At 43.0% G+C, this 12,356-nt stretch overlaps 2 protein-coding genes across 3 annotated transcripts in view; one reads left to right on the forward strand and one right to left on the reverse strand.

Moving 5' to 3' along the window:
* Positions 1-9: 9 nt before the first annotated feature.
* Positions 10-8,087, forward strand: SLC7A6OS (solute carrier family 7 member 6 opposite strand). Its single transcript, XM_004459614.5, has 5 exons — positions 10-256; positions 369-647; positions 4,704-4,910; positions 5,870-5,993; positions 7,385-8,087. Exons 1-5 carry the CDS (start codon positions 62-64, stop codon positions 7,513-7,515), a joined length of 936 nt encoding a protein of 311 aa, XP_004459671.1. The 5' UTR covers positions 10-61; the 3' UTR covers positions 7,516-8,087.
* Positions 6,181-12,356, reverse strand: part of SLC7A6 (solute carrier family 7 member 6) — a 46,733-nt gene continuing 40,557 nt past the window's right edge. For both annotated transcript variants that reach the window (XM_023589139.3, XM_023589141.3), the window contains exons 8-10: positions 12,127-12,276; positions 11,831-12,014; positions 6,181-11,391 (exon numbers count right to left, since the gene is read on the reverse strand). In XM_023589139.3, coding sequence (XP_023444907.1) covers positions 11,297-11,391; positions 11,831-12,014; positions 12,127-12,276 — 429 coding nt within the window. In that variant the 3' untranslated portion in view covers positions 6,181-11,296. The remainder of the gene's footprint in view (positions 11,392-11,830; positions 12,015-12,126; positions 12,277-12,356) is intronic.

Raw genomic sequence — 12,356 nt, forward strand, 5'->3', positions numbered from 1 at the left:
TCGAATTTGAAGCTTTCCCATCGCACCCCGCGCTCTCCCACACTGCTCGGCGGCAGCCGCTATGGAAGCCGGTAGGACAGCGGTTCTACGAGTGAAGAGGAAGCGCAGCGCAGAGCCTGCCGAGGCTCTTGTGCTCGCCTGCAAACGGCTCCGGGGCGGCGGGGTCGAGTCGGCGGCCCAGGGAACGCCCCCTGAGGGTCTGGCGAGCGCGTCGGAGAATAATGTCTTCCAGCTGGTGGCCACCGTGCGCTCCCAGGTATTGGGGCCCTTGGGGAGGGACTCTTGGTGCTCGGCCTGAATGAAACCGGGTCTCCGAACCCTTTACGAACTCCTGCTTAGGCTGGCCCTGCTCCCTTGATTCTATCCAGGAGGAACCTGTCCAGCCCGTCGTGCGGGCCGCACTGCGCCCGTCCCAGGGCATCCAGCAACGCATCCGCCACGCCCTCCGCACATCGGCTCGGCAGATGCGGCAGGAGGGCCGCTACAGAGTAGTCTCCAGCCGCCGATCCTCAGACATCCCTTTGGGTGACCCGGACACCCAGGATGTGCAAGGGAACCCAGAGGCCGCTAGGAACGCAGGCTTCCAGCTCTTCGACCTGGTCCACGAGGAGGGAGATCCAGAGGCCACCGCCGCTGACTCCTACAGAGTAAGTATACACCAGGAGTCTGACCTTGGGTTTCTCAGGGCAGATAATACCAGGAGTTTGGGCCTGAGAGCAGCACACGGTCAAGAAACAGCATACGACTTAACCTTAGGGATGGATGATCCATATGACCTGATGGCTCGTTTTATAGATTTGATTGTTCATTCACCAACTATTTACTGAGCGTTCACAACATGCCAGGCATTGTTCTTGGATTCTTTGGATATATCAATGAAGAGAAGAGAGTAACAGTAAACAAATGAATTCAATGTCTGATAGTGATAAAAGCTGAGGGAGGAAAACAAAGTTGGTGCCATTTGAAATAGTATGTAGGGCAGGTCTCACCAAGAAAATGACATTTGAGTGAAGACCTGAAGGAAGTGAATGACAGAGCCTAGTGGATTTGTAGGGGAGAAGCATTCTAGGCAGAGGACCTGCAAGTGCAAAGACTCTGAAGCAAAGTTCGCCTGGTGTATGCAAAGAGGTCAATGACGCAGAAGCCTAGTGAGCTGGGAGAGAATGGTATGGGAATTGTGGGGAGAATGCTGCTAGATCTTATATGTACTTGTAAGGACATTGCCTTTCACTCTGACTTAGATGGGGAGTCACTGGACAGCTTGGGAAAGAATGATAAAGCAGATGGGAAAAATGATCAAAGGGAGTTTAAGGGAGTGGTTCTGTATGTTATAGTTTGAGGCAGGCTTAGGTGTAGAATGCACATCTTCTCACATTTAATCCAGTGCTCTTTCTACTACATTACATTTGAATATATACTAAGTTTGCTATGTACCTCACTATCTTAGTTTGCCAGGATTGCTATAACAAAATACTACAAACTAATTGACTTAAACAACAGGGTATCAGCAGGCTATGACTTCTCTGAAGTCTTAGCATTCTGGTGGTGACTTGCTGATCTATGGCTTGTATTTCCATGTCCAGATTTCCTTATGCTTATGAAGACTCCAGTCATTCCAGATTAACATCCACCCTGATTCAATTTGGCTTCTAGGATCTTCAAAGAGCTTATTTACAAATGAGTCCACATTCACAGGACCAATGGTTAAGACTTGAAATCTCAATTTAAGATTTGCCTCCTGATGATAAACATTTAAAAACCTTTAATAGTTTTTTCAGTTTAAAAAATTTAATTTTAGTTCAGATTTAATCAGAGCAAGCAAGAAATATTTATTCATGATACTACTACACCTGAATCTCAATTTGGTCATTATATCCACAGCTACATCTTTCATCAAAACCGTTTCAGACTAATTTATGAGTTAATAATTTTTTTAAAGTAAACTCGTGTTTTGTGGAATCCAATTAATTAAATGACTCATTTAATTTTAGAAGAAAAACTAGTGAAGGATATGAACAGAGATTTTCCCAACAAAACAGTGAACACATCAAAAAATGTTTATACTAATTTATACATAGAGACAGGTACCCATCTCCCACAGCAAGTTTACTCTAAAGGTTATTATAATACAAACTCCACAAGGAAAAGAACTTCATTATTGTTTCCTCTTGGGTGTAGGAGAAAAACTCAACCTAATTATGAGACCAACCACAACACAATGAAAAGCTCCACTAACTTGTTTGGATTATTGGTAACATATAATGCTGATGTGAATAACTTATATGTTCTAGAGCCTTTATAAAAAAAATCCCCCATTAGCATCTACATTATCAGCTACAGGGTTAGTTAACATGTGGTAGAATGAGGACTTATGCAAGGTATAATGCAGCGTAGCATTTTACTAATATGAAATCAAGTGCAATCTAGTTAGAAAACCAACCGGACTCTAAAATTACACACACCTTAATGACAACACTCTCCACCATAGGTGAATGTACAACATTTAATTTTAAAATGTTGACAATACAATATATAAAATACCTATTATAAATGCATATAGCGCATTCTATAGCTGCCAGGTTTCCTTTTTTTTTTTTTTTTTTTTTTTTTTAAGGAAACTATGTTATACAGTCGCTAAGACTTGTATCCTTACCCTTGGAAAAAATCCACATTATCTCAGTCAGACTTAATACCCTGCTGTAAAACTTGGATTAAGTCATAGACCAGTTTTATTGCAGAAGGACCCTGTACACATTTAGCTTAAAAGCAACCCTACAAGCCATTAATATACAGAAACACGCATCATGAGAAGCAAGAAATATCACCCCTCCCTTCTGCATATAAGCAACTTGTTGCTCCTGAGCAAGAGCACTCACATTACTGAGGTCTGTGGACACTCACTTCACATTCATCATGAGTAAAAGATGGAATGACTTAAGTACAAATGCAACTTATTTTAAACAATTTATTTTTAAAAGTCACAGGTTAAACCAAAGTATTTTACAGAATTTACTACAAAACACCATAAAATTGCCTTAAGTTTTCGCTCCCTGGTATGATGGTGACACTCTTAGCATGGATGGCACACAGATAAGTATATTCAAACAAACCCACTAGGTATACCTCACTAGCCTCCTGAAGCACAGCAGTGGCTGCACTCTGAAATCTCAAATCAGTTTTGAAGTCCTGGGTGACCTCACTTACCAAACTTTGGAAGAGCAGGTTCCAGATCAGAAGCTCAGTCAGGTTCTAGTAATGATGAATCTGTCAAAGCTCAATGGTTCTAGTCCAGTAACAACAGGGTTTTTTCATCCCGCCGGTAGAGGAGGCACTTTTCTGGGCAGCTGGGCATCCTTAGTGGACAGCTCTTTTCAGGGAATTTCCCACCAGTGGATTTGCCAGCAGTCTGCTTGGTTTGGCCCATTTTCTTTTACCCAAAGCCGGAGTCTCAGGCTGTTTCTCTGATCCATGTGCTGCTTCTGTGACCCCAAGGACGAGCCAACAGTCACCTAGCAAAGCTCCTCCAACAATCAACCAAACCACTTTGTGCTTAGACATAGATTTTAAAATAATTTTTCGTGAAAGTAATGAATTCATTACAGGAAGTTAGAAAAAATATAGCAGAGTAGAAAGTAAAGATGAGGGGGAAAAAAACCATTTTATCACAACTCAAAGGTAAGGTTTTTTTCCCTACGAATATATGGTTTTCTGACATTTTTCTATACTGCTAGTCTTTGTAAATATTTTAGTGGCTACATAATTTGCTGGGTTGGTGGCTTGGAGTCGGAGCCATAACTTTGCTCTTAAACAGTTTTGGGATTGGTCAAGAGCATGCACAAAAACTGACTTTTGGAGCAAGGAGGAATTTCCTTTAGTCTGCAAGTGATGGAAAGCATTCATCTCCCTTTGTGTGCCTTGGCCATGGGACACCCCCCATTTCACCTTGGATGGATGGTGTCTGATTCAAGCTGCATAGCCTCCCATGGATGAACCTGTTGAGGGGTCATCTGTAGAATGTGCCTGAGTTCCAAGTCAACCTCCACTTCCTGCATGAACCTGTTGAGGGGTCATCTGTAGCATGTGCCTGAGTTCCAGATCAACCTCCGCTACCAGGGCACTGAAGTCAGTTCTGTCTGGGGCATTCCTTCTCAAGCTGTTCTTTCCACTCAGGTCCACTCTTGATTTGAGTAAAAGCAGGATGTCATTGTAGGGTAAGCCAAGTGGCAGGTGGTGGCTAGTGGTAGTCACCAGGTCCAGGAATTACCCATGGTCCCTGTAGGAGGCCACATAAAATATAGAGGTGTTGCTGTAGGCCTAGGAGTCCCCAAGGGGAGAGCATCATACCAAAGGAGCCCAGAGGTCTGTACCAGTGGTCTGACTCCAAGCCTGGGAGAAGACCCTCTCAAGTCAGTCTTCCCATTTGCTCTTTTGTGACAGCCAAGCACAAAAGAGCAGGAAGCTATCTTGTGACTACCTCAACAGAACTACAAATTAATTTTACAGAGATTTCCTGGTTTTTTGTTTGGTTTATTTGCTTGTTTTTTTAGAGCTGATTAAGAGACCAGTAGTACATGGGGATAAGAATCTTAATTCCAGCACAGAGAACCACAAGGACCTTTCTTCGCCTAGCTGTTGGATTTCTTCCCCTTGAAACATCCAATTTTGAGGTCTTGCACATACCATCTTCTGTGTTTTCTCTGCAGACATCTGACCCAGATGTGATCCTCTGCAATTCCACAGAGTTGATCCGTGAGCGGTTGGCCCTTTCTGAAGACGGACCAGGAATCAGGCACCAGGAGGGACAGAAGGATGATGGCTATGTATATGACATTTACTACTTGGAGATGGCCACTCCAGGATGGATTGAGAACATCCTCTCTGTGCAGCCCTACAGCCAGGAGTGGGAGCTGGTAAGGGGGCCCATGAGGATGGTACATGAGGCAGCGTAAGCTGATTATCTAGTCAGGGTGCCTTTGCCTCTGTGGTTTTCACCCCTGATGAAATGCTCTTGGTTCTTCTTATCCTTGCTTAAAAAGAAAAATTACTCTGAATGCCTTTTTTGGAACCTGGGTTTTAGTGCAGGAATTTAGGAAAAACAATCTACCTGCTTAATTTCTGTTTCTAAATAATAGTTTACAAGGTTTACAATATCATCTTTACTATTTATACCTACCCACCTTCAGGGGGGAAAATATGTGGGGGCTAAAACAAAGACAATATAAAACCAGAAATACTTAACTTTTTAAGAACAAAAATAAAAGTTTTTAAAAAATTTTATCTTAAAAGAAGGAATACCTTGGATAAAGAAAGCTACCATCCTGACATTATTTTTAAAATTCTAAAATGATTAATGAGAAAAAATAAAGTAGGATCTGTCATACTCATGAGAGAAGCACTTTATCCATTGCATGCCCTAGAACCAGTCTCATAGTCAGGCACCCACTTTGGACTGCTGCATAGCATCTCCTCTAGCCTTCCTGTACCCCTCACCCTTGCGTTTTGGTTCTGACCTTTGGCATCACCTTTAATCCATGTAATCCCTTTCTCACCTGGCTGCCCTTGGTGAGTTTGAAAATAGCTGCCATTACCTGCTCAGAGCCACTGCTACTCTCTGCTATGGTACATTCCCCTTCTGGCAGAGTTCAGCCTCTCTTACTAGGAATGTAGTGCCTAGAGCTGAATTCTGAGTTGAGTGGGGCTCTCTCCCATAGCCTAAAATACTACAGCCTTTTGTGCATCAGAATCAAACTAACCCCTGGACTGCCTCTTTTTTACATAGCATTCTTAAATGATATCTCCCAAGCTAGTCTGCTAATAGCTTCCATAAAAGAACATAACCTTAGGCTCATGTTTGTGTTGAGATGTGCAGGTGAACGAAGATCAGCAACCAGAGGAAATTTATGAAGATGAAGATGACGAGAACAGTGAGAATAATTGGCGCAATGAGTACCCAGATGAGGAACAGAGCTGTGATGGAGATGAAGATTCCAGAGGTGTGAAGAGCAGCCTGGGATAGGGAGGGACTGGCAACATCCAGCACAGAGCTGTGATCACAGTCAATAGGCACATCCTTTTTTTTTTTTTTTTTTTAAAGGAGTAGCTAGGATTGAACAAGGGACCTCATACATGAGAAGCACGAGCTAAACCACTGAGCTATACCCACTCCACAACAGGCACGCCTTTTTTTCTTTTGCAAACGTTTATTTTTTTATTAATAGAAAACAGATACAAGACTTTTAGGAAAGAGTGAACGTAAGACAAATCAGAAACACAGTGAGTTAAACCCAATTTTCTATTATATATACAAATACTAAAATTCCCAAAGTAGAATATCCTCAAATGTGAAGCACATATAGTACTGTCCCCATGTGCACTGCACACATGGAGACTACAACAGGCACATCTTAACTGGCTCCCAACAGCTCTACTACAAGCCACTGGAGCTTTAGGAGACCCAAGGACCTGTGTTTCCCTGTGTTTCCACAGGGACTTCTGGTCTTGGTTCAAATCCTTAGTTTCATCCAGAAAATGGGACTGTTGTACCAACATTAGTGGTTGGAATTAAGTGAAATACCTAGCTTAGTGTCATTTTTCCTGCTTTAGCTGAGGAGGTATTGGGAAGTGGATGCGGCTCAAACAGTTGGGTGCCCACCCACTACTCCCAGGTTCAGTTCTAGGTGTCTCCTTAAAAAAAACAACAACAACAACAACAACAAACAGACACACAGATCAGACAGCAAGTGCAAAATACAGGCGGGGAGGAGAAATAAATCTTAAAAAAAAAAAAAGGTTAAGACTTGAGAGCAGCTTAGTCAGTCAATTTGTAATCACAGGTACATGCTGAATCAGGTGTAGGAGTAGGCCCAGGGTTTTCATGAGTCAGCTATCTAACTTCTCAAGAAATGCTGCATTTATAATTGTTTTCAAAAAAGCAACAGAGACATAGTATCTGGGGGGGAAGGAAGGAAGGGATACACTGGCAACCCAGTTCCTTTGGTGATTGTTCTAAGTGCCAACCGAAAGAGGAATAGTTTTATCAAACAATGAAATATTTTATTAGGGAAGTATCTATATGTTAAAAGGAAAGGGGGCAAGATACAAAATTATATTTATAATATGATTATGAACAACAGCAAAATACTACATTTGGGGAAGGAAAAAGATAAAATACTCCCATGTTAAGAGACTTGGTTTAGATGTGGAAATAGGGTTGGTTTTTTGTGTGTGTGTTTTGTAAAAATTACTATATTTTTAAAATTTTCTTTATTGAGAAAGTATTTTATGATTGGGGAACAAAAAAAAGACATTTTTGAGAAGAGAAGGGCTCTCATTTTAGCCTAGAAAATCATAACCATTAGAACCCATTCCTGGTTTCTCATTCTAGGCTCTGATGAGTACAGCAGCCTCAGTGAGGAGGAAAGAGGCACCAGCAGACCACAGATGTGGAGCAGATACCCTTTGGATGTGCAGAAGGAGTTTGGTTATGACAGCCCCCATGACCTGGATTCAGACTGATGGCCCTGTGATACCCATGAGGTTCTGCAATTGTGACTTAGCATCACCTGTCCTAGTGACATGACATCTGCTTAATATGTGGAAGGGAAAATACATCCAACAGTACCATTTCACCACAGTGAAGACTTGTGCTAAGGAAGGGAGCTTTTACTAGCGAAAGGACCTCTTTGCCTCAATCTAGAAGTAAGGCTGCAATCCGGGGAGGAAAAAAGAAAGAAAAAAAAAAGGCCATAAAAATGAAGCTGCTTTTAGCTGCAGAAGGCCAGGTGTTTTTCCTGGTGATTACATGCTTTCACATTCTCCTCCTACCCTGAGGCCAGTAAATGGGGGAGGGGCATTTAGCAGTAAGGTTCTGTTTTCCCACAAAAAGAATCTAAAAGAACTACAGTAGGTCCCTCATAGCAGCACAGACTGAATAGTAATGGCCATAAGGATAGAAAACTGTCTTTACCTTTCTGCTTCCTAACTCTAATAATGGTTGTAAAGATTGCTCTTTCTTTGGCAGTGGTTCCAGGGAATACAGTATGTGAATATAATATTCTGTGTTTAGTAAAGATGAACTTTGAACATGAGAGCAAGTAATTTCTTTTAAACCTTTAAAACCTATTAAACATGAAAATCTTGGGTGTTTTACTACTGTCTGGCACCCCCAAATCAAGGGTATGTGTGAGAAAGAAGTTTCAGAATTGACCTTAGACACTGAGGAGTGAAGGCAAGTGAGGAAAAGGAAAACACATCCTGAACTGAGAAAGGCTTACTATTCACAGCACTCAAACAAAAACAACAGGACCAATTTTGTTACCAGAACTTGTTTTTTCTTTAAGCAAATTCTCTGTCCCACTCCTTTCCAAATCATAGCTGCCTTAACTGCCTGACTTGGCATTTATTCTTCTAGCATAACATTGCCCAACAAAACTTGCAGCAATGATGAAAATGTTCTGTATATCTGCACTGGGCAATAGTAGCCACTAATCACAAGTGACACTTGAGTACTTTAAATGTGATCAGTGCAAAGGAACTGAATTTTAAATTTAAATTTAATTGGGTACATGTCACTATTGGCTACTGTCCTGGACAAAAGTAGGTCTAGGGAAATAATAAACAGAACCTTCAGTTCATGGTATTCCCTTGTTCTGGGGTACAGTCTGTCTCAGGCTCACTATCACAGGGAGATGCCTTCTTCGTACTTTTACAATTTCATAAGCACTTCAACTCTTCCATCTTACCTCAACCTGTTTAACTTTTATCCATTTTGTAAGTCTACTGCATTAGTTCCTATCTACATGAAGTTGTTTAAATTGTACTATACTGTCTGTACTCAGGCCCTATAGTACAACTAATTAAACCAACAGATCATTTGTTTCTCATCCTGAATATCCACAAAGGTACAATTCAGTGCTGCTAGTAGCAGGCAGCAACTTACATGTCTAATACCAGTTATCTTCTTAACTTAGTCTCCTGTGGGCATAGAAACAAAGGATTTAAAACCACTTTGTGCCATTCTAATGTGCTCACTGCTGTTTATGTACTCATTAATTTTTGCCAACATTAAAGGACTAACAACTTCATAAATAACTATACCCAGTGCAAAAGGGATTATTAGCACTCCAGGGTAAGGATTTCAGGAGACAAAAAACAAAGAGGGGAAATTAATTTTCACATGAAACGAGTTGCTGGAGTCTGGCTTCCCTCCCATAGAAGGATTTCAGGGAGAAGTCTATCCAGCACAAAGGGGAGGGATGCTATCACCATCCAGTAAAGAGAGGAGGATGACATGGCTCACTAAGCACTGTGCTAGGGCACCTGGGGTGTGATACCCCCTCCTCCAAAGTCACGTGGGGGCAAGTTCCTGGGACTAAGTGGTTATTTACTTAGGTGGAGAAAGGGAAAACCAGATAGGGATCCTCAAGACGGGCACTCTGTGCCTAAAGGATTAACTCCACAGGAGCCCTGGGATGGGTGCCAGCTTGGCTCAGACCAGAACCATGTTTACATAGTTTAGGCAAGTTGGTCTTTGCACAAGACTCCCTGTTGCCAGGCAGGATTCTAAAAAAACCATGACAATAAGAACTTCCTCCATGTTCTTACAGATCTTGTTCCCCAAAGTATTCTTTACTGAGCAAGTATATGACCAACGTTACTCCATTATTGGTGACTGGGGCCAGTTTGGTGAAGAACGGCCAGAAAGAGATTGTTTCATAGTTCTTGTCTTTACTTTTAACCAATTCCAAAACCTAAGGACAAGAAGCCATGCGGCATGCCAAGCCAGCAGGCTCTTCTGGGCCAAAGATGAGAGTGCTGGGGGGTGCATTATAGGAAATTTGTACAATCCAGTACAACCATGCTGCCTACGCAGGAATATCCCTCAGGCCAAACCCTACTCTGGCCTGACGTGGGTGGCAAAGCTGAGCCTGAGCACCAGAATTAGTTCAGAATTCACTCATGCGGTTTGCTAACAAGGCAGACTGAAGTTGAAGCAGCTGTTTTTCCCCAGTCTTCGCTCATCACCACAGGGATAAAATAGTCCCCATAAGTATCCAGGCTCTTCCTGAGACTGCTGCCCTACCAGACTTTGGGCATGGAGAGGCAGGCAGGAGAGGTTTGCGCTATCCTGATAGCCGACACCATGGTGGCTCAGAGTGTAAACAAAGCTTGGTTGGTGCCAGGGACAGAAAAGGAGGAGGATGTAGCCTGGTATGAGGTCTTCAGCAAGATTTCTAGCACCAGGGTGGGCTTGGGTCTGCACAGCAATCCTTCATACCAGTCCTTGCAGAGGAACAAGCTAGTTGGCCTGCATCCACGAGATGTTCAAGCCATTTACAGTCAAAAGAATTCGGGTAGACTACCTGAATTCCAGAACAGTTTCTGCTGTCTTAACAGTTCATACCAGTAACCCAGAGATTTACTGCTATCAGCTAGAACAAAGACCTAAATCTCAAGTAAAAAAAGGATTATCCTTCAAAGTAGCAGTACTATCAGACTTCTGGCTCATGAATTTATTCATTTGTCCTTATTGGACCTGAGCCAGGTGCTTGTAACATGACCTATCTGAAGTTCACCTTTGCAGTTAAAACTCAAGAATAAAACTTCTTTAAAAATAAAGTTAAAAAAAAAAAAAAAGATTCAACAAGATTGTACTAAACTGAGCATAACATCTGAGACGAGAGTCTGACCTACCATCTCACAGAGAGACCTCTGAGAGCAGATGAATGATTAGATAATATCAATAAATAATGGAATTCAACCCTTTCCCCAGAAAAGGGTTTTGAGCCAGAGGAAGAAATAGTAGCATTTCAGGCCTCTAAATGCAGGTTTGGGCCTGGTCAGAGGACATCTTTCCATAAATTAGCAGCCCCTCTATAGAGGCTCCTGGCTCAAACCTCAAATATCAAATTCAGAAACAACCAGCTACAGCTATTAACCTACGATTCCCTCTTCCCCCAGTGCAACTCACCAAGTGAGTTTTTGTTCCTGCCCACCACGATCAAAATTTAAAAAACATTTCCCTGCTCGCCTCCTCTCTACCTTCTAAAGGCCCCACCTTCAGGCTGACCTTAATCTCCCATCGCTTACCAATGATAGTAACCACTGAGCAGACCACTGGCCCTGTGCTCCCTGACATAATATGGGCAAACAGGCTCCTTTAGTTCAGGAGGGTTGGGCTCTGGTGTGGAGGTAATTCCCTTCACTCAACAGGTCCCACAATCTTGTCCTCTGGACTTCAGCAAATGACCCACAGGTGGCCAGCCTTCCAGGCCTCAGAAGAAGTCATATCTGGTTTCTAATTAGTTTTCCTCTCAACGCTTCTCTCTTCAGCTACATCCAGCTCAGTGAGGACGCAAAAGCAAAGATGCTGGGTAACTTTGGTGATAGCAGCTAAATGAAAATAGAGAAGCACAGGATTTAGCAAACTATCATTTAGCTACAGTCCCAATCTAATACCATAAGGCTGATTTAAAACACTTCCGTGGCTCTCTCCTCCCCTGTCCCTTGGGTACCATGTGCTAAGTTTTGCCCATCACCCGCAACAAGCCTCACTGTCCTCCATCCCCTGCACAACCAGAGTCTAATGCATGACCCCTCATCTTTCCAGGTGGATTGCCCTTCTCAGGAGGTAGTGCTTTAACCCCAATATAGGACTCTAAAGTTAGTACTAAAGTGACCATGTGAAAATCTAAAGGGAAGAGGTCATGTGGGACAGCCAGGTCTCATGGCCTTATGCAAATTACCAGTATGGAGGGAAGCTGTTAGCTACCATCCCCACCTCTGTGCACACACACATAGCAAGAGAGTGATGGGGCAAAGAGAAACTCACCCAGGACATTCTGAATAAAGAGTGGCCTCTGGGACTCTGGCAGGTAAACTCCCACGAAGTAGACAGGCACTCCAGAAAGGGCGATCCCAATGCCAATGAGGGAATTGATGGTGTCATTGAAGAGGGGCACAATCACCAGAAACATGGAGCATAGGCAGAACACAATGGGAAAAAACAGGCTCAGCTAAAATGGAGGAGGTGAGATATTAGGGTAGGGTGGAATAAGGAAATAGGTATGGGCAAGAAGGCACCTGGTTTAATGACCCATCCCTCCTAATTGGCTCCAAGTCACTGACCTTGAGAGGTCGGGGCCGCTCAGGCTCCTTCCAGCGAAGGTAGAGCTGTCCAGCTACAGATAGGCCCACGAAAAACCAGTAGCTGAAGCTGAAGTAGTTGATGAGCAGGAAAACATCCTTCACGATGAGGTAGATGAGGGTCATGGTGCACTGGGAGACAGGCAGGGGGTAAGGGGTAAAGAGTGAGTGTTCTCATCACCAGCACACCCCAAGAGACTCTACCATCCAGC

The sequence above is a fragment of the Dasypus novemcinctus genome, chromosome 18 (assembly GCF_030445035.2).
Source record: "Dasypus novemcinctus isolate mDasNov1 chromosome 18, mDasNov1.1.hap2, whole genome shotgun sequence".
Classification (NCBI taxonomy): Eukaryota; Metazoa; Chordata; class Mammalia; order Cingulata; family Dasypodidae; genus Dasypus; species Dasypus novemcinctus.

Bases quoted from the DNA above. Each gene is read 5' to 3' on its own strand.
- SLC7A6OS (XM_004459614.5), top strand. From the start codon at position 62: ATGGAAGCCGGTAGGACAGCGGTTCTACGAGTGAAGAGGAAGCGCAGC. The intron at 257-368 runs GTATTGGGGCCC...GATTCTATCCAG, and splicing joins TGGCCACCGTGCGCTCCCAG to GAGGAACCTGTCCAGCCCGT. The intron at 4,911-5,869 runs GTAAGGGGGCCC...TGAGATGTGCAG, and splicing joins ACAGCCAGGAGTGGGAGCTG to GTGAACGAAGATCAGCAACC.